The 22,927-nt window shown below is 37.5% G+C and overlaps 1 protein-coding gene across 2 annotated transcripts; it reads right to left on the reverse strand.

Annotated features, from left to right (window-relative positions):
• Positions 1-1,563: 1,563 nt before the first annotated feature.
• Positions 1,564-16,055, reverse strand: LOC136247613 (uncharacterized). 2 transcript variants are annotated; one of them, XM_066039381.1, is made up of 4 exons: positions 15,765-16,055; positions 6,010-6,066; positions 4,441-5,124; positions 1,564-2,615 (listed from the first exon to the last, which is right to left on the reverse strand). In XM_066039381.1, the coding sequence occupies exons 2-4, from the start codon at positions 6,023-6,025 to the stop codon at positions 1,921-1,923; spliced, it is 1,395 nt and encodes a 464-aa protein (XP_065895453.1). In that variant the 5' UTR covers positions 6,026-6,066; positions 15,765-16,055; the 3' UTR covers positions 1,564-1,920. The 2 variants fall into 2 exon arrangements, with proteins under 2 accessions (XP_065895453.1, XP_065895452.1); XM_066039380.1 differs by having other exon boundaries at positions 15,761-16,055.
• Between the last annotated feature and the right edge of the window lie 6,872 nt (positions 16,056-22,927).

Raw genomic sequence — 22,927 nt, forward strand, 5'->3', positions numbered from 1 at the left:
TAACAGTTATAATCTGAACAGCTATATAATCAAGGACAAAACTAGCTATAGTTAGAAACATTTTATTAGTGTCGCATATATACTTAATATTAGAGTTAAGAGTAGTGTGACTGCTCTATTGGAATCCCTGACTGCTCTATTAGAGTATCTCGATCTTTTGTAGTACAAAATAAGTGTCTTGCTGGGTCACATGCCTGTAATATTAATAATAGTCCTCATAAACTAGGGTTCCAGGTTTACCATGCGGGCGGGTGACCAGAAACTAAGGTTTGACTTGGTGTGGCCTTAGTTTGACTTTGGTTCGCTTTGGTTCAATTGAATTTGTAATAAATACCATAATATAGTTAAATGTACATATTTTCATGAGTTTCTTGGCCTGACAAAGTTTAGTAGCTATTTTAATCAGAAGTACATATGGCTGGCTCCTCCACAAGTGAGGGGGGGGGGGGGGGGGCATTTGCCCCAAATGCCCTACCCTGGATCCGCCATTGCTGTAGAAAGATCAGCTAGAAGAAGTTACCTTGTAGAGAGTTCAGCTACAAAGAAACCATTCTGTAAAGAGCTCAGCTGCAAACAAATCACCTGTACAGAATTCAGCTACATACAAATCACCCTGAAGAGAGATCAGCTAGAAGAAGTTACCTTGTAGATAGTTCAGCTACAAACAAATCACCCTGTAGAGAGATCAGCTAGAAGAAGAGGTACCTTGTAGATAGTTCAGCTGCAAACAATTCACCCTGTAGAGAGATCAGCTACTGTAGAAGAAGTCACCTTTTAGATTGTTAAGTTATGAAGCAACCACCATGCAGAGAGTTCTGTAATAAATATGTGTACTATATATATAATTTGTACATTTACTGATAAATTCAGAAATATTTAAAGTATTTAACATCTGCTTTATCTTTTCTTTTTCCTGTGGTAAAGAAAAAAGATAGGTTTAAAAAGCCCCAAAGCCTGCCATAGGCCGACTTTGTGGTATACAAATACAAAAAGAAGTGAAATCTAATTCAAAACAGCCAAGCTGTAAAAAAGTGTGTGGCCCTCAAAAAGGCTGTGGTGAAAAAAAGATGTGAAATCCAAGGTGGCGGCCAAGAAATGACTGTGATCGTAGGTTAATGGTAAAATTTTAATAATGACAATTCAGGTGAATTTTGTGCCAAGACTAAGCAGCACCAAAATTTACCTGAATTGTTATTAAAATTTTTACCATTAACCTACCATCACAGCGATTTCTTGGCCGTCACCTTGGATTTCCCATCTTTTTTCACCATAGCCTTTCTGAGGGCCGCACACTTTTTTACAGCTTGGCTGTTTTGGATTAGATATATAAATATGTTTAAATGTTTGGTAGCTACTGAGCTACAGATGAAAAGATCATTAGAATCAGTCTATACGCAAATAATGTTTGTCATAAAAGAACTGAAAATACTCTCAAGTTCAAAGATTATTTTGGAGAGACTAATTTTCAAAAGTTTCCTGAGGGTGGGGATGCCCCCAGACCACACTAGGTTGGCATGTTTTGCACACTAATGTACACCTTTTCCCTCATAATTTGACTGCAGATATACTAGAAGAATCTTATCACTTGTCAATGACCTGTATGGCTGTTGTTCCATACAAGAGTGTACAAAAACAATAATAACCACACAAGCATACAGAAGCAAAAAGTACAACACAATAACAGTTAGAAGAGCTATTCAAACACAACACAATTAAAATACAATACACACAAAACTACACATCATTATACAATATAAATTATACGATGAGGACGGGAAATTGGAGGACAGAGCAACGTCATCAGGTAGATCATTCCACTATAGAGTGCAACAGAATGTCTAATAGTTTCTTGGTAAACGTCAGTCTTCAAAACACAGGAATTGTTGGAAGGATCTATCTAGTATGATGGCCATGCTAAAATTAAATAGTATGGTTTTTCACTAGTTCAAGCAACTTCTCATAAAGTAATGTATATTCAGCTTCAAGTAAGGCTTCTCCCAGTGCCTTCCATGTTGGTCTCAAAGCACTGTTCACCCACTCTGTGAATACCCGTAATGATTTATCCCTCATTTTGTTAGGAATTGTGTATTGGTCTATTTCCTCAATTACTCTTTCTTCCAAATCCAAATTTCTTGCAAGAAATTTCCACTCCTTCACCTCCTGTGACAACTCCCATAGAATAGGACTGTTGGCTGGTACATTATGATCAGAGAGACCATCAGCACTATTCAGCTGTTCTGAAGACATTTTATTTGAATAATAAATAGCAAGAGGATCTTGGGTGTAGTTAGACAGCTGATGATAAGATGATTTAACTTCATTTGCAGTGACATAATCATTTCTGGAATATGGTACACTGAAGTGTGTTTGAGATGGATACTGCTGCATCAATTCATTTGTAGAGTGACAAGTATGATTCCCATAGTGTCCTGTGTGTTGTGATGACGTGTAATTGGGAAACAAACTTTGCTGTTGTGGATGATTTTGATGATAGAATCGTTGTGGATAATTTTGTGGGCTTGTTGGTAGCACTACAATATTTTCTGCATGCCTGCAAGTAGTGTACGTATCATTGTACCTTTCCCCATTTCTTCTAATTTCTTGTTTTTCGGTATCTGTATGTGTGAGAATGTGTAGCATATGTAATATACGTACATACAGCATGACTGTGTATTTCCAAAAAAGTAATATAGTACACAACAATAACTGACCTTCAACTAAACAAAGGTATTCAATAGTTAAGAATAGGTATCTTCCAACCAAACATCTGCTCTTTAATATAAATTATTTACTGCAATAATATTGTAGTATTGCAAACTATAACAATGAAAAGTTTTGTGTTCTGGTTATTCTGAATTTAACAAACTCTTGCACTTACTTTTTTGTGTGGCCAGTTATAGATTGTCAATGACTGAAAATGACTTAAATGAAGGTTGAAATCTAGCCATCTGCTTTATACTTTTGCCTATAGATGCACAATGGCTAATTTAATGTGCAATCTGCACTTTCTACTAACAAGTGAAACCACCATGACATGTACATCTAAAGGAAAACTGTATACAACATACATTTGGCAGAGAATTCTGAAAAATATGCTAAAGTAATTGAAGCCAGTCCTGCAATAATTAAAAGCTACAGTAAAATGTGTAACTTTTTTAATATAGTTGGTTGACAACCCTTGTTTCTTGTAAATAACTCATGTTTTATGGGCCAGTTACCCAAACTGTGCTGTAATGCCCTTTAATGCTGGAACTTCATATCAAAAAGGCTTTGGAATATGTGAGTTATGAGGCTTTAAAGTATCCCATATATTTACAGCAATGATGCAGTATGGATGATTCAGACATGCTGGTCCAGTACAAAATTGTTGGAAGCCTAATGAACATTATGTTCACCTCTTTGATATGAGTGTGTCTAGTTGGGTTCAGGTGAATGTGAATTGACTGGAGTCAGGGGTGGAGGAAGTAGTTGATATGAGGGGGGGGCTGACCAGTGGTGGATCCAGACTTATGGTAAAAAAAAAAATGAACTGAAGCACTACATTGTCTCTGGTTTGATAAGGTGAGACCAAAAAAAAAAGTCACAACCAACTGACAATAGCTGCCTACCTCACCAGCTACGAATTTATACTGATAAACTACATAAAAATCCTTACATAGCTCACCACACACTGCTCTAATACTGTGATTGCTTTATTAGAGTGACTGCTCTATTAGAGTATCTCGATCTTGATCACGGTTTTCAGCCCCACTCCAAGAAGGATAATTTCGCGTGATATCATTCTGAGGGGGGCTTCAGCCCCCTAGTCCCCCCCTTTCCGCCGCCTATGACTGGAGTAATACCCAGACTACAAGACATTGCGCATTTAGTTGCACATATTTATATTGTATTGATAGAATAGTTAAAAACTACTACTGTATGTGCCAGCTGTGGGTGCAAGTCTGAAAAGGTATGTTTATGTAGTTGGTAAGAATGCTTACCTACAGGGATGCAGTGTACATAGCTTTCATTTTGCTTCACAAGTAGGTGCGGTATAGATAAATGCAAACATATCACATTTTGTGACTGGGCCTGTGAAAATAAGGTATGAGGGAACATAAAATTTACCTACCATCATGACACATAATGTTTAATGCCATTAAGCTATGACCACACAACTTCGAGCACTTGTAAATCATTTAATTGGCTTTGTAAAATCACTACAGAATGCAGATATTTTATTCTGGTACTGCTTTATGACCTGCTATGTGATAGGGTGTAGTTTGTGCCCACATGTCCTATTATTGCAGACCAGGTCACATTTTCAGGTATGCACCCACAGCTGGCACATGTCTATGTAGTTGTTTTAAACTAAAAATGTGCAACTGATTGACATGTTTACTGGCTTAAATAATAGCAGAGGGACACTACTTATTGCTAACACACTTGTACGAAGCATACATTTTGAAGGCAGCTTGATATATCCTCTGTTTTGTCCAGAATTATTTATTGCTACTCTGTTGATGTCAGCCATTCGACAAATCAACCTCTCAAAATGACCATCAAGTTTTTCATAATCAAATGGAGTATCCTCAAAGATACAGAGAATATTGTGAGGATCCTGCAGTGAAGGTGGAACAAAAGCAATGTTGTTATCTTCCTCCAATAAAATGACTGGAATCACTCTGGTAGAGATATCAATTGAAAACCGATTGTAAAGTATTTTTCTCAGTACAGTGATATTGTTTAACATTTCTCTGTCTAAACAAGACGTATAAGCAGCGGAATGTTCTGAACTGTTTGAGAGTTGTAGTAATTCATATGATGATCTGGAGCAGACAAAGATCACCCAGTCAGCTTGTGACAGTTCATGATCACTCCAAGCAGCTCTGTCAAACCTGTTTGACTGGTCACAGAACAAGTCTACCCTCACATCAAATCCATAGGTGATTAGATGACTTGAGAAGTTATAAATGCGCTTCTCTAGTTTTCCTTTTATCTCATTAGCCATAGACTTCACAGTTGCGACATAATAAATGAACACCTTTTGCACCCTACCAAGTGATCCACGCTCACGCAATACATCTTCCTTTCGTATATACTGTGCAAGATTAAAAATGGGTGGACCATCTTTTTCTTTATGACCTGTGGCAGATAATAATGAAATCAAAATGAGTCCTAATAACTGAACATAGAAACTATAGCAAATTATCAACTGTACTAATGCAGACTAAAGAGATGTAACTATATATATTTGTACCCCCCAAAACATGAACCCTCAGTCCACTTTTTCTTAAAATATTTGGACTCTCTGGAATATTTTAATATCCCTCCTCTAGAAGAGCTTCTAGTATCACATGCTATACCAGAGGCCAAATATTCCAGCAATCTTGAAAACCGAGCTACAGCAAGCAGAAAAAAATACACAATATCTAAATAGTCATTTCCAAGGTTTTTAGGTTTTTATAGCTTTATGTGAATACATGATTCCTGTTTCTGATGCCTAGGGACACGTCTATTATGCCAGAATAATTTCAGGAATAATAGGTAGTGGAAAGAATTAGGGAATATTCCAGAATAATTGGATGAGTTCTAGGAATAATTAATGCAAAAATTATAAGTTTTCTTGTAGTGTGATGCAAAAATCTTTTGGATACAACACTGAAACAGTGCAAGCATAAAAACGGCTGAAAAGATCAAGATACTCTAATAGAGCAGTCAACTTTGAAACCATAATTCTAATATGGCAGTCACTTATATAAAACTTTAACAATTCCAAGAATAATTTTGGGAATAATAGGTGAATTTAAAAAGAATTGCCAGAAAGAATAATTGGAAGATTAAAAAGCATAATATACTCCTGCCTACTGGTGCCAATATAGTCTTATAAGTCCAAAGGGGGGCAAAGCTTCTATGGTAATATGCCGGCATAATTGGCCAGGGCCTAATCAGAAAAGAAGATACTGTATCTAAATTTCAACTCACCAACAACAACATTATCCCATATAATATGCAACTTCCATTGCTTACCTCCAAAGAAACTCATTATTAAAAGGATGCTAAGACTGACTCAAAAATCCTTGATATCTGAAACAAAACAACACATTAGAATAATTATACCTATCAGTAGCACGACAATACTGTACATTATATGCATTATTAAATTGGTGAAATACATTATAAAAGAACCGAAATGGACACATGGTACATAGTTCATTCTCTGCATAATGGCATATCCTACTATGCAGAGAATGAACTGAGGTATGAGATGATTGGAAATAAATACAAACTGGTAAATTTCATAAGTATACAATAATTACATGACAAAGAAATTATTACAAACAAGTAAGAATACTTTTACATATATATAATACACATACAATAATATTATTATATTGGTGGAATTGGTGGTGCAATTTGTACAGCAAAACTTTCATATCAATATGGCCAAAGCTGTTGACCATTGCACACAATAATAATAATTATTAAAGAAGTGATAGGTCTTATGAAGTCTAGTGGGACTCAAACTCAAACTAGATCAATTGGTACATATACTGAATGGTGATGAACACATTCGATGTTGTGTGACGTGCAAAGTCCAGTAGTAAAGGTCAATTCCATAGGTTGTTTGCACTCACCTATCTATACCCTTTGTCGATACATGTTAAAACAATCTGCCAAATTATTTTACAGCCTTGTTAAGCCCTTGAACTGTATATATCTCAACCAAAGAATGATGATAGTAAATTTAATCTTTACTGCATCATAAACATGCAAGTGCCCATAACTCATGTGTACATACCAACACAATACAACTAATTACTCTCCATGAATGGGTGAATGTGTGTGTGTGTGTGTGTGTGTGTGTGTGTGTGTGTGTGTGTGTGTGTGTGTGTGTGTGTGTGTGTGTGTGTGTGTGTGTGTGTGTGTGTGTGTGTGTGTGTGTGTGTGTGTGTGTGTGTGTGTGTGTGTGTGTGTGTGTGTGTGTGTGTGTGTGTGTGTGTGTGTGTGTGTGTGTGTGTGTGTGTGTGTGTGTGTGTGTGTGAGAGAGAGAGAGAGAGAGAGAGAGCCTGTGTCACTTCACCCACAAGAGCAAACAGTTTTGTGCCAAACGCAGCCTTCATATGTGAATTGTGTAATGAAGGCTGCACAGAACCTGTCCTGTAGGTAGGCTTTATAGTCTTTTCGCATTCACCTGAGCTCTTGTTTCTTGTTAATAACTCTTGTTACATGGGCCAGCTGCCCTTTAAACGCTGGAACTGTTAATAAAAAAAAGCGTTTTGATACGGGCAAGAACAAGGGAGTTATGAGGCTTCAAAAATATCCCATACATTTAGTATGGACGATTCAGGTACGCAAGCATGTTTACAACATGAAAACATGCTTGTTCCTGTACAAAAAAATTGGAAGTGAACACATGTTCACCTCTCTGATATTACTATATTTGGCGGGGGATCAGGTGAACGCATACCGACTATAGCTGTGAGGTGGTTTATTTGTGCCAGCTTCAAAAAATGGGTAAAGTGAGTTCCTGAAGGTGTTATGAATGCCTTATACAATGGACTATATGAGCATAAAACATTCAAGAAACAGTGTATCTGGCTTGTAGGCTACCAGAAATAAAGAATTCCTTTGAAGAGAAAAGGGGCATGCCTTGTACTTATACAAACGAAAATGAAAGACAGCCTCAAGGCTTTCTTCAAACAATTCGAGTGTGAAGACACAATAGATACACTATAAAACAGTTGAGAAGATACTTCAGTATGCAATTTGCTGCTTAAAGTGGTTTGTTAGAGTTATGCTTCCTTAGCAGTTCATAGCAACATATAATATAATTACTGATTTACACAATAATTCATGAATTACAAAATCTGAAATTATACTAACTGATGTATTATTGCAAACTATAAAATATATATAGTTGGCTAATTCCAAATGTGTTAGCTAGCTGCATGGCGCCTGGTATATAGAATAGAATTTTGTCAGGTTTATTGCATATAACCTGTACACTTAAAAGTAATTATTAAGTGAAAAACACATTGGATAGAAAAGATGATATTGCAAAACCACTGGATAGAGAACACAGATTCCATTCTCTGGAATGTCAGGTAATTTATAGCAATATAAAATAGTTGTAATCTTGTGCCAGCTGGCAATGCCATAACTTTCCAGTAACTATTTTGTTTCATGATAAAAAATTTTTAAATCATTATTTTTTAAATAGCTTGCACTGACTGAAAATAAGTTGAAAATACATAAACCCTTATCCTGCATTATATTCCCATGGGCACAGCTAAGCGTGAGGGTTGGTATTTTTGATGAGAAAAGTTGACAGTGTCTACATACTGCAGTGTGTAGATTTACCATACCAAGTACCAGGTCCCTAATATACAGACTAAAGCAATGTCACTGGATGAATTTAGGTTTGTCTTTTCACCTATCAGACAAGCAAGTCCAAGTGAATGGCCACTCAGGATTTGCCTGATATATATGCCCACACCCTCAGGCTTGGACATATATATCCGGCAAATCCGTCATGGTCATGGTATTACTACTACTTAGTTATTACACGATATTATATATATATATATGTGACTAGAGTTTGGAAAAATGATCCAAAGTGTACATTGAAGTTTCGAGATGAACAATATCAAGTCATTAAAACTTATGGCCAGCCAATTTGTGCATACGTTGTCTCTACTTTAGTTGAAGTCCTAGAAGTGTAGACTACTGGTTGACCTTTCTATAATATGTGTTCCAAGTTATTTTAATAGCAAACTACTCCTAAAGCTTTATTAAACTAAACAGTCTCTCAAGATTATGGTAGAGGGGCACAACAGTGTTAGACCTTCTACTAGCTTATGCATTCTTCTTTGAAAGATCTCTGGGAACAAACTAAATATTTTTCTATCTGTATTGGCAAAATAGTGTATGAAAAGTCATCAAATAAGGTGATGGTTCATCCAGCTGTACAAGCCAAAAACTATTCCTCATATCAAGTACTGTGAATACCTTGGAACTATCCATGTAGTAGGGGCGGATCCCGGGAGGGGGGGGGGGGGGCTTTGGGGGCTGAAGCCCCCCTCCCCCCTTCATATTTAGGCCTTACTTGATCAATATGCTGAGTATTATAATGAAATTTTGTCTTAGCATATTATATGATCACTAATAATACAAATACTCATAAAACCACCTTATAAACATCTTTCCAAGGTATTATCAGTGGATTTATACTAACGTTTATGTAACAAGGACCCGTATCAGCATTGGAGGTGTACAACATCGAGATACTCTAATAGAGCAGTCAGCTAACTACTCTAATAGAACATTCACTGGAAACATGTAGTTGATTCTGTTATGGAATTTTTCCAAATCTGCCTGCACCTATACATACAATGAAGTGCATTGGTCTGTTTAAAAGGCTTCATTCATCTACTTGTGTAGTTAATATGTATGGTAATACTTAATTCAGGTACACAATTTCCATTGAAAATGCTCTCAGATTCAATCTTGTATTGTTCAAATTTCAAAATTTTCCACTTTCAACATTATTATTCTAACATGCACCTATTCAGTGTTGTCTTGGTTGTCTGTACCTACCCAAACTTTTCCATTAGCAAAATGCTTCAGAGAGCCATACCTATAATCTAAAGGCAGTATATCTACAGGCAGAAATATATGTGGAAATGTCTCCAAATTGCAGTATTTTAGCATCTATTTTTCAAAAATTTCCTGGGAGGCATGCCCCCAGACCCCCCTAGTTCCAGCAAAGCATGCTGGGAAGTGTGCTTCACACACCTCTACCCAAGAGATGAGTTAGCCCCCCTTTTATAAATCCTAGATCCACCCTTATGTAGATGGGTAGCAATGTCTTCTATTGTTGGTAGCAAGTAGTGCTCCCTTTAAATTGCAACATGAAGATCTTTGGGATCGTGACAGATGCGCAAGGTTCAAACCACCTACACTAAACTAATCCAATGGGTTGGCTCTGTTACAGGGACGATTATGTCTGCTCTCACCATCTCATCTAAGGGTTTCTTAAGGTGGTTTCTTATTGCCACAGGAACATGCCTTGGTGCATGTTGTACTGAAGTGACCTATTCTGCTAGCCTAATATGGTAACATCGAGGGTAACATTTAAAGTAATTAGATCCTATGGGTAATAAATAAAGATCAATGGTTTGTATAATCCAGAAAGAAATAACTGTCAGGAGTAGCTATGAGTATAATGCTATGAATAGAATTCGTTTATGCTACTTACAAAATTCTCAACTGATTTTCTAAGTAGCCTATAGAGTGGAATATTACTTTATTAATGACTTAGTAACCATACCAGATCACTGCACCTTATTAATAGGTTTTAATAAGGAGACAAGCAACTATGTCCTATGGCTTCTGTGAATAAAATTATGTGTTTTATATGCTATTCTCTACCTGATGGATGAAACATGTTTTAGTTGAGACACTGACTTCCCGTTTAGTGCAAATCTGAGTGAAATTCTCTGAAGTATATGCATATTATTGCATGGTTACAAAACAGTGGCGTAGGCCCACCCAAATTTCACTAGGAGAGCGGCGCCCGCTTGATTTTGTTATTACTAACAAGAGACAAGTACTGCATACCTTGGTAGCGCGATATCTTCGTTGTAAATCAGCAGTTGATATTGATACAAGTTCAATAAATACATAACGTGATCCAAGTAGTTTAGTGCTTTCTATTTAACGCACAGCACAACGTGATCCAAGTTTTAGACGGGGTAAGAGAGGGAACACGAGGAAGGAAGGAATCCAGTCTATTTTTCACATTTGGAATATTGAATTGTGAGCAACAGCACAGATCATCTTTGTTGGCGGGGTGAAATGACCTAGCGTGATAGACACGGCAAATTTGCCGTAGCGATTCCGGGAGGATTTTAAAATTAATGGAAGTAGTTTTTATTTAGCATAGCCTTGTGCAGTACTCCCTAAGGATCTCATAAACACTTAGTTTTTAAAAATCCGTCATAGGATAGTGGAGTTATAAGCAATTTTGTCCTGGAAAATAGGCAAAATTTTCTCCATATCTTTCCATTGAAAATAGTCCCAAAAATGGCACAATTGAATGCCTAACTGAGCTTCGCAATAACATTTTGAACTTCTGTTTTCTGTTATCAATACTTTAACATATGGACCACAGTGTAACCTTACTTGTAGGACCCTCTGAATAAAGGTCACCTCCATAGAAAGCCACTAAATAGTTGCATGCATTTAGGATCTTGCAGATGGCAAAGCAGCATACACATGGTGAAGTGCAACCACTCATCTGTGGAGGCCTGGCTACGCCACTGGTACAAAACAATGTAATTTTAACATGAAAATTGACTCTTCTCCTATAGCTAATTGGGAAACTCCCTTGTAGTATCTTGTAAAGCATGGAAACAGATTTTTAAATATGATCACTATGGCTTGAAAAGAGTGTTTTTCATACATTAGAGAGTTCAATAGCTCAACTGATCAAGTACTTCAAAAATTGCTTCCATACTTTTGTTACAAATGAATTAAGGGGCCAGTGGCAAAAGGGGACAAGTGTCATTTGAAAGATTAGGTGACCATGTAATGGGTGCTAAACAGAATTTTGGGATATAATTGAATCATTTTTTAAAATATTTTGCTAAAAGTATTATTGAGACCAGGAGCTGGCAAGGGGAGGGGCACAAACAGGGTAAGTTGTAGGTGGTTGGGGAGAGAGCCATTATATTCTCTAGTTCAGTGTTGCATTTTTGGAGCAGTAAATAATCACCACTTAGTAGTGAAACACTGTTGATTTTTGCTATTTTGGCCTTTTCAGATGGTTGTGAGGTCTTAAAAGGCTCTGAATGTCTCAACAACAGCAACCTGATAATTATTTTAGAGGCGCTTAGTATGCACGAAGGTGCTGGGTGACTATTTTACAGCTAGTTTGCTTTGGTTTCAGGTGAATTTATAATAAATGCTAGTAAAATGTGCATGAGTTGATAAACTGATCTTGGCCTGACAAAGTTTAGTAGCTATTTAATCAGAAGCATGTCCTCCACAAGGTGGGGAGAGGGGGGGAATTTGCCCCAAATTCCCCATCCTGGATCCACCATTGGAGACTGCCATGAACTTTTAAACTCTGTTGTTTATTTAGTGATAATATTATTCATATGGTCCATTCTAACTTTTAGAAGATGAAAAATCTAAAATGGCACATGTTCCCCTTTTCCACTGACCTCTTCAAATATACTTGGCAGAGTTTGAGAAGCATGGGACTAAAACTGTGAAACTAGATCCAGAATTCCTATTCTTTAGGTCTAAAATACTAAATTGAGTTTTAAAGTCAGTGCTTCCAACTGGAAATGGTGATTTTTAAGTACCACATATCTGATACAAAAAGGGTTGCAATGCAAGCACAGATCAATGGTAACCAACACTGTAAATTCAGAAGTGTGAAGTTCATACTGATGGTAGCTATGACTCGAGCGGTCGCTTAGTGTACTTCAGAAGCATGAGCATCACAGTTTGAAGTATGATCATAATGCTAAGTGACCACAGGAGTCATACCATCAATTTAAAGTGAAGGTTTTTTGCATGTTAAATCATAAGAATTAGTACTGTCCCCCTTAATCTATCAAAAATATTGGTGTCATAGGAAAAAAGTACTTGAAATATAACAAATTAGAAACAAGCATAATGTCATTAAGGAAAAGGCATGCATCTATTATGCCGGAATAATTTCGGGAATAATAGCTGGTGAAAAGAATCAGAGAATATTCCAGAATAAAAGGTCAAATTCTAGGAAATAATCGGAAACTTTCCGGAAATGAGTGAAATGGACGGTGTATTGAACGGTGTTCTTAACTCAGATCATAGGTAAGGTATATATTATCTATGCTCAGATGAACGCAGTGGGAATTAGGACAGTGATGAATTTGGTAATGAATCGATTGATCTTGAGAGTGTTATTGGTTCGGACATAGAAATCATTAGCAGTAGTAGTACTGACGGTGCTCAATCGTGAAGGTCATAAGGTACTTCTTAGTGCTCAAAATCAGCTCCTATATGTTTATTTTGAGCATTATCACAGCACTAAGAAATACCTTAATATTCATCTGTGTGCTTTTCTTGCTTATGCTATATTACACTGAATTGAAAGTGCTGTAACTTGAGAACAAGATGTTGAAGCAACTTGCAACTGCCTTTATTAAACTAGAAATTTACTTACTTTTCATATGGTGCCCAGTATAAGGACAAGGGACATTTTGTTCAAGCTCTGTGCTTGATAATTGAACTGCTGTAGTTCATGGTTTTCTGTTGAGATATCCACCTGTGGCCTTTTAAAACTTTAGCATTAAATAACTTTTGTTATATCCCTTTAATAAAGAAACGATACACATCAGGATGATCCTTGTACATAGTACTACACAATCGTCAGCATTGAAGGTCCAAAACTTTAACAGAATCCCTGCAAATGAAAATTTTAGTGATTTTGTTTACTGCCTAGGTGAGAAAACTATTTGTTTTTTTATGGATTACTAATAGGCTATTTGTTCCAGCTGTATGCTTTGTACTATGATTCTAGGCCCAGCGGTTAACTTGATAGAAGCATGATTGATTTTTAACAAATAGTTTTCTTGTCAGGGTGCAAAAAGGGGTGTTCCTGAGGACTTTTTACGTCCCTCCCCTTCTTAAAACACATAGTGCACGCTTCATATACTCTGTAAAAAAATTGGTGCTTTTATCAAAAAGTGAACGATTATGTCAATTTTAAGGGCTTATGTATTGCACTAAGGTGTTCTCTAGGCTTGCTATGCTCTGCAAACATGCATAGTTATTGACAAATGTCTGGCTGTACTGCTTTCACAAGGTTGCTTTCTTCAAAACAGCATTGTAAAAGAACAATTTTGAATGCACTACCATTTACGACAAGAGAAACCAAATTTTCCTCACCACATGGTGACACAGTTGGACGCTTACTTGGTCTATACTGCAAAGATAGAAGGAATCCAAGCACATATGCTATCTGGCTGGTGAAATTGAAATAATTATTTTATCGCCAATTTGGGACATCAGCAATCTCTGCCACCAAAGCAGCTGCAACTTTGTGCCATCCAGTTTGATATGTTTAAAGTGTAACTGGTTAGTGTTGCAATTAATCCATAATTAGTAAAGTGCACAAGCAGTGGGCTGCATTATTGTTTCATAAAATAACCATAATTTTATTTCGTCGTCACCAGCCAGATAGCATACAGTTTAGGATTCTTTTCAAACTTGCATTATAGACTGATGGAACATCCAGTTGCATGACCTTGCTGTGAGGAAGATCCGGCTTCTCTTGTGCTAGGAGCCAGAGCAACTCAAACACATTTTTCATGATTTTGCAGACACAAAAATGAGCCAATGTAAGCCACCCAGCTAGACGTTTACCCATTACTATGCATGTTTGCACAGCACAACAGCTTAAGATAACATACAGCTAATAAGAAAGTTCGACTCAGTCCTTTGCAAGAAGCTGCACTTACAATTCCATCTTTCTACTGCACATCACACAATAGGCAAAAATACGATGTGCCGATCTCTCAATCTAAAAGACTCGCGGCTTCTGATTTGTAGTGGTTCAACTATCAGTACAACAAGCTAAGTATCTTGCAGTAGTAAGGATATTATTTGGTGCCAGAAAGTCGATTTTTTCATTGGAGACCATAAAGCTGGGAGAGTGAACCATCATTAGTAATAAGATGATACATACAATACATTATTAGTCCTCGGTCTCGTGCAACCACAGTCAGATCAGGCAAAATGAGATCTTGTGGGCATGGCAAGGAGTGTGTACATGTAAAAAAAAAGACTAACAGCAACAGCAATAATTACAAGACAAAATTAAGTTAAGTGCTCGGTTAACCTGTCACTACAATTCCTGGACAAGAAAATCTTATGCGAACATGTCATACACTGATGAGCAGCATTGTCAAGGATCTGTCGGATGGGAGATTTGGTAGTTACAGAAAGTTGGACAAAGTCAATAAAGTTCTTGATGTTCTGAATGGAAGAAGGTAGGCAGTGACAGCACACTAATTTCAATAGTTTCGTAGTAGTTTGGGATTTGTAAGTGATCAAATTCCGCAAGCTGTTGATGATACTCAGCCTTGTTTTGTTGTATAAATAGATGCAGGGAAACAAAGAATTTATTTGGAGTGGCCTATACTATCTCTATGATTTCTTCTACAGGAACTGTTTGATACAAAACGTGCAACACCAGTGTTGAACTATCTAACCTGTGGAGCGACATGGATCGACTTACTAGCACGGCAAACTGCTGGAATCCAACGATGAACACAGAACACAAAAGTAGCACACGGTATATGTAGCTTACAGATGATTCCTTTGAGTCAGTTTCTTGCAAATAAAGGCTGGGTCAGGGTGCACAGACTTTTTAGGTTGCACGCTGCCACGTGTAAATGAACGCGTGGCTACTGGTACGTATATAATCACGACGCAATGCGCAGAAACAGAAGCTACGTACAGCACATAAAAGGTGACGTCTCAACCATAGGTGAAAGGTCTGTAGCTAGACCGCTTTATTTTTGCATTCGCTTTTGGAACAATGGGTCCTAGACAATTATTAGTTCTGTCACAGACTTGTGAGTATGTTGAACTGGATGTTGAAGAAATTATCATAGCCAACCCTCCAGAGTCCATGCACACACGTCGTAGGATCATCTCAAAGCTTCAACTATTACACAAGGCACATGTACTCCATCAACAATCACCTAGCTTCATATACCTACTGAGTGTGTTAGTGGTACTTCTTTCACAGTTGAACATGTCTTCACTTGCTCTCATGGCGGCGATTATCCAACAACAGGTAAGGTCTCTGATCTCATTATGACGTATAGTTCAACTATACGTCATAATGATATCAGAGACCTTACAGCCCAATTACTTGTCAGAAGTGTGTCCCATTGTAGCCACTGAACCTACTTCACAGCCTGTTACCAATGAATTTCATTGCTCTGCAAACAATGAATGTGGTGCTCGCTTGGAGGTAAGAGCTCAAGGTTTTGTGGCAGCACCATCAGCAACTGTGACTCAGCGATTGAACCCTGACTCAGCGAATGAACCATCAACTCTGACTCAGCAACTAGCTCATCACACTCAGCCAATGTTGCAATCACTGAACTCATTGCACACAACGTTGTGTTTTGTAACATGCTATTATATCAGTACCCTTGTATAAGTTATGTCATTTCCATGTTGTTACTGTAGTTGTATGTATTCAGATCATTTTTGTATGTTATTTGTTGTAACCTGTACTGTATAATGTAAATACACTGTACTGTATGTTGTTAAGAGAGTGGTGATAAGACAACTGTCTAATAATAGTAGTAACTATGAAGCACTACAGTTTCTGGGGTGTTCACCATCAACAAGGTTTCTTTGATGTATGTGTTTTCATTCTGAATCATTGCACTTCTTCTGCCAGTTATTTTTGATCACATGACCAAGAAAAACAAAGGACTTATGAACAACGTATTCATGAGAATAATAGAGAGGGCATCATTCACACGGGTGGCCTGCGGATCAAGTCACGATGGGGTTGGCTTTTTTCACCCCTTCTAGGTATTTGTCCCGTTTCACTTTAGGATATTTAGCTCAAAGATTTTCGCTTAGACTCCTAGGCTATAGGTAAACACCTCGAACAGGCTCTGCCTTCTGTGTACACCCTCCAGTGCCTAACTGGTAAAGTAGATAATAACAATAACCTCTTGTGTTTTCTGCTTTAGGTAGAATGAGAAATTACATACAAATGACTAGCCTCACTTCTTGCCACAAAACAGAGCCAGAAACAATAATGTTGTCATCTCTTTTATTCACTGCCGATAGTCTTTTTCCCTATTGCGTTCAGCCACTATGTGTCTTCGTGGCAGTCACTCTAGTGCTGGTCATCAGCCCCAGAGAGATCTGACAGACTTCTCACTTTGCTGGTGTGTGAGGGAAAGCTCCTTTTGTCTGAACTGTGATACAATTTATGTGTGTATTGTACAAATACATGTATATGTTATTCTTGCAAAAGATACTATGAGCTAAGAATTTTTTTAAAATACGAATGAAAGAAAAAATCAATTACCGGGGGTCCACAACTCCAGGTACAGCTGCTAAGATTTTTTTTAAATATGGAAAAAAGAAAAAAATCAATTACCCGGGGGTCCACAACTCCGCATACAGCCTCTTTGAAATCTTGTTTAAATCTCAAATCTTCTGAAATCTTGAAAATAGTTGCAAAATACACTGTACCGTATATATTCGTATATTTCGAATTATGTAAAGTACACCTTACAATGGTCTAAAACTTTTGTATGGTTTCTAGAGATTAAAATTTTCACTCGAAAAAATTCCATACATTTCCCAATACTACATGTCCTGTGATCAGGGGCAGTTTTAGGGGGGTTCTGGGGGTTCCAGAAACCCCTTCTGAAATAGCGCGCGCACCTACGATTCGTATGGGTTGATAAAAATTACAAAGAGTTATATATATAGTGTATTATATTATGGCTTTTTCTATTGGCAGCACTTCATACTTTTGCCTTTGAAATCACCTTCACAGCGTTTAAAATCACGTAGTGACCTTTTTAAACCACAGGTAGGCGCGCGCCTGGTTTACTGTGTGTGTACCTATCTACCTATTCAGGGGGGTAGACATGATGTCACAACGCGTATGGTTTTGCGTAATTTAATTGAATTCAAAGATGATAATTACATGATCAAAAAACTAACGTACCAGCTACTTGCATCATTGTAGATGCCAAAGTGGATTGTATCATAGATAATGTTGCTACTAACAAGTAAGAATATAGAGAACAATAACACAGGTACCTGAAATTAGGATAAACATTTACTCTATAGCAATAGCATGCACAGCACAGGTACGTCATTATCGTTACGTCATGTCCTACCCCTGCTACCTATCTGTTTGTCCGTACGCACCCACCGGTGAGCAAAATCGTTAAATAATGGTAAAAGCAGCTTTTACGTAAGAAGTACAAGCGAAATGAAGTCTGTATTAAACTTCTACACAGGTGAACTTTGCTCTGAGGTGGTTTCTTTTCGACGGACTGAAATACGGATGTGGCGACTATTCTCAGGCTTTGTAAACTACCTTCCCTTTGAGGTTTTCAGGCGTTTAACAACTGAAAAACAATGGTGCAGGCCTCGTACACTACCAGGTATCCCTTACGTACGCGAACGAAAATGAAGAGCAACTTTGAGGCTTTGTCAAGAGAATTTGTGGGAAAAAACCATATCAAAACATATGTATGGGATTTGTCAAATCAAGCATTTTCAGGTGGTCAACATTAAAAGTTTCCAAACAATGGGTTAAACCTTTAAAAATTAAGAATTATGCATTAAATAAATCTAATATCTGTTTAATATCCTTTTTGAAACCTTAACTTGGTAAAACAGGCTGATCATAAAATCTCATCATTCCATGTCATTTTTTGTCCAATACAAAATACATGTATTTTACGCTAAAACACTAATTTACAACCTTTAACTCACAAAATTTCTACAGCATACCATACAATAAAAGAAAGCCCTTCAATTTCTCTATACAATTCCGACCGTACAAATTGGAAAATGTTGCCATAGCGACAGTTATTTACTGCTGATGATGACATAATACGTGCTCCATACATTAACCTATTGGAAAATTTAATTATCTCGCCGGGAAAATCCCAATTTACAAGTTGTTATCCTCAACCAAATTCGCTAAATTTGATATCATTCTACGCAGCGAAGGATACTTAATAAGACTCCGACCGTACAAATTGTTAAACAGGTTAGTTTATAGAAATATGTTTAAAAACACGTGTTTTTACGGGCATTCTGAACACGTAAATTTCGCGGTACAAGGCTCCTTTCTAGCTTCCCCTTCGTTACTACACAAAGAACTTACACATGATTCGAATCGCCTTTCATCAAGGAATCTGATAAACCAAACTTTGTGTCTGTCAACCAAAGTACGCGGAAGTTATGGCGCCTTGTTTAGAGGACGGTGTTATTTTATACGAAACGGGCGTAACCCATTCGGAAATCCGGAATATCTTACACAAGTTTTGATATGCACGATAGTCAAACTATAAAACAGTTTAGAAGATACTTCTGTGCGTAATACAGGCAGGGGCGTAGCCAGATGATTGGGCATATTAACTACACGCACAAGAAACATGCTCACTTTCATGCGAGACATTATCAAAGAAAAATACGAAAAGTGTATGCACACAAGGCCTAGCTACCTATGCTATAGTGTAAACAAATGCTGCTTGCATGCATGCAACATTTAGAGCAGCTCATGTATTTTCGGCCCCCATGAGTTTTCGGACGCGATATTTCCTAGAAGAACAATGAGAGCCGATCATTTATGGCACTATTATGAAGACCTATCACTATAACCTCCATGTATAAATGTGAAAGGATTTAGTTATATCGTGTGGCTGCAGTGACCTTCGAAAGCCACTGTCCAAAAAAATGGATGCTCGGACAAAGTAACGTTCGTTCGGACTCCTCCATCTCTACCCTTCCCATGCAACTTATATGCTATTGTGTGGTAGCGATCGGTGGAGCTATCCTTGAGCTATCCTGTGATATAAGCAGATTAGATTTTTATCAGCTACAGTTGCAGCTATCGCCTTTTCCCCAGACGTGGTAACTTGACGAATCGTCGGACACAAAATTGCAATTATAATTCCGGACACAGCAACTTATTGCAATTACTTTGGCCATTTTTTGAGTTTGAGTATAGTACTAGCTAAGAAACATTTGAAAACAGCTATTTAGGCACCTGTGTAGAGTGATTTTTTTATCAATTCGAGATGGAAATAGTAGTTACCTCATATAGCTACAATACATTAGGTCTAGAATAGCTACATAAAATTGCTCAAACTTAAAATATTTTATATATTTGAACTTACTTGAGATAAGGGAGGTAAGAAATAAACCACAAAAATACACAGGAGGTCGCCACTGCTTTATAGCTTTAGTGACTGTTCTATTAGAGTATATTAAATGCTATATTAATTAAACTTCATTAATTGCATCAATAGTATAATTTTATGTATATGCAGACTATCTAAGGGTGCATTAGTGCGAAAACCAGTTTAAAAACTGCGTTAAATTAATATACTCTAATAGAACAGTCACTAAGGCGATAAAGCAGTGGCGACCTCCTGTGCATTGTTGTGGTTTATTTCTTACCTCCCTTGTCTCAAGTAAGTTCAAATATATAAAATATTTTAAGTTTGAGCAATTTTATGTAGCTACTCTAGGCCTAATGTATTGTAGCTATATGAGGTAACTACTATTTCCATCTCGAATTGATAAAAAATCACACTACACAGGTGCCTAAATAGCTGTTTTCAAATTTTTCTTAGCTAGTACTATACTTAAACTCAAAAAATGCCAAAGTAATTGCAATAAATTGCTGTGTCCGGAATTATAATTGCAATTTTGTGTCCGACGATTCGTCAAGTTACCATGTCTGGGGAAAAGGCGATAGCTGAAACTGTAGCTGATAAAAATCTAATCTGCTTATATCACGGGATAGCTCAAGGATAGCTCTACCAATCGCTACCACACAATAGCATATAAGTTGCATGGGAAGGGTAGAGATGGAGGAGTCCGAACGAACGTTACTTTGTTCGAGCATCCATTTTTTGGACAGTGGCTTTCGAAGGTCACTGCAGCCACACGATATAACCAAATCCTTTCATATTTTATACATGGAGGTTATAGTGATAGGTCTTCATAATAGTGCCATAAATGATCGGCTCTCATTGCTCTTCTAGGAAATATCGCGTCCGAAAACTCATGGGGGTCGAAAATACATGAGCTGCTCTACTAGCTATGCTATTCTATTAAACTTGTAGCACCGACGATCGTCGTAATCGAGCATCACGTGACATCAAACTGCTGAACCTACGAGAACCAACAATGTAAACATTTCATCACATATTTACTACAATCAACTGGCAGTATAGCTTACAGACCAACCAATATGTAATGCTTTTCAAGTAAACGCCACATGGCCCCGAATGAAGGCCAGGGGCGCTATAATGAGTCTCGTCACAAATATCAGCATGTCAAGAAAACTTCGTCCCAGACTTATAGTAGCCAATGTACAGTTTGCATGAATCTGGTGTAAACCACTACTCGGTTAGACAAATTGTGCACGTGATACTTTATAATGACTTGACCTTTTCTCCATTTCCATATGCCATTATTGCTATCTAGAAGAGTACGTTTACCCGTTTTCTTTCATCAGCAGTAAGTTAGGCTATACGGTACTTTCCTTATCAAAAAATATGCTTGACAAGTCCACTGAAACGAAATCTTTTGCTGCCAGCACCATCCACACTGAATCCTACTGACGAGTATCACTCACTGTGACTTAGAGATACAGTACCTTGTACAGTACCACGACTATAGTGTATAGTGTACCACGCTTCGACTCCGGGCTATTTTAAATTTCGAATTTAAATCGCGCCAAAGAACGTGGCACGTGCGTCTACATGAAGTGTAATTATTGCGGTTTTCCAAGGGATTTTCCGCGTAATGGATCACGTGATACACCATTTATCTCAATCCCTAGCTTCTTCGAAGTCATGGCTCAACAAATGAGGTACATTTTTACGCTTTACAGTATTAAAAAGGGTTGTTTTGTGTGCTGCTGTGAATCCTCACGTGAATTTTAAACTGGCTACTTGTGATGGTTGGGCAAAAGTTTGTGATGGTTGGGCAAGAAACTGTGATGGTTGGGCAAATGCCCGCCCATGCCCACCCTTAGCTACGCCACTGAATACAGGGGCGGATCCAGGGGGGGGGGGGGGGGGCTTTGGGGGCTGAAGCCCCCCCCCCCCTTCATATTTAGGCTTTACTTGATCAATATACTGAGTATTATAATGAAATTTTGTCTTAGCATAATTATATGATCACTAATAATACAAATACTCATAAAACCACCTTATAAACATCTTTCCAAGGTAGATTTATGCTAAAGTTTATGCAACAAGGACCCGGATCAGCATTGGAGGTGTACAAGATCGAGATACTCTAATAGAGCAGTCAGCTAACTACTCTAATAGAACATTCACTAGAAACATGTAGTTGGTTCTGTTATGAAATTTTTCCAAACCTGCCTGCACCTATACATACACTGAAGTGCATTGGTCTGTTTAAAGGGCTTCATTCATCTACTTGTGTAGTTAATATGTATGGCAATACTTAATTTGCTCTCTCAGATTCAATCTTGTATTGTTCAAATTTCAAAATTTTCCTCTTTCAACATTCTTATTCTAACATGCACCTATTCAGTGTTGTGCAATTGTGAGAGGGGTACATCATGTACTTGGTTGTCTGTACCTACCCAAACTTTTCCATTAGCAAAATGCTTCAGAGAGCCACACCTATAATCTAAAGGCAGTATATAAAATATCTACAGGTATGAATTTTATGTGGAAATGTCTCCAAATTGCAGTATTTTAGCATCTATTTTTCAAAATTTTCCTGGGGGGCATGCCCCCAGACCCCCCTAGTTCCAGCATGCTTCACACACCTATACCCAAGAGATTAGTACCTTGAGTTAGCCCCCCCCTTTTATAAATCCTAGATCCGCCCCTGTAATAATTATGTTGGTTAAGGGGGCAAGCAACTATGTCCTATGGCTTCCGTGAATAAAATTATGTGTTTTATATGGAGCTGTAAAGCCAACACAGATACTGTTCTCCACCTGATGAGTAACACATGTTGTAGTTGAGACATTGAACTTCTGTTTAGTGCAAATCTGAGTGAAATCCTCTGAAGTATGTACAAATTATGGCGTGGTTACAAAACACTGTAATTTTAACACTAAAATCGATTCTCCTACAGCTAATTGTGAAACTCCCCAAAAATTCTT

The sequence above is a fragment of the Dysidea avara genome, chromosome 2 (assembly GCF_963678975.1).
Source record: "Dysidea avara chromosome 2, odDysAvar1.4, whole genome shotgun sequence".
Taxonomy (NCBI): Eukaryota; Metazoa; Porifera; class Demospongiae; order Dictyoceratida; family Dysideidae; genus Dysidea; species Dysidea avara.

Bases quoted from the DNA above. Each gene is read 5' to 3' on its own strand.
- LOC136247613 (XM_066039381.1), bottom strand. The intron at 2,616-4,440 runs GTATGCTTCGTA...TCACACATACAG, and splicing joins TATCAAGCTGCCTTCAAAAT to ATACCGAAAAACAAGAAATT.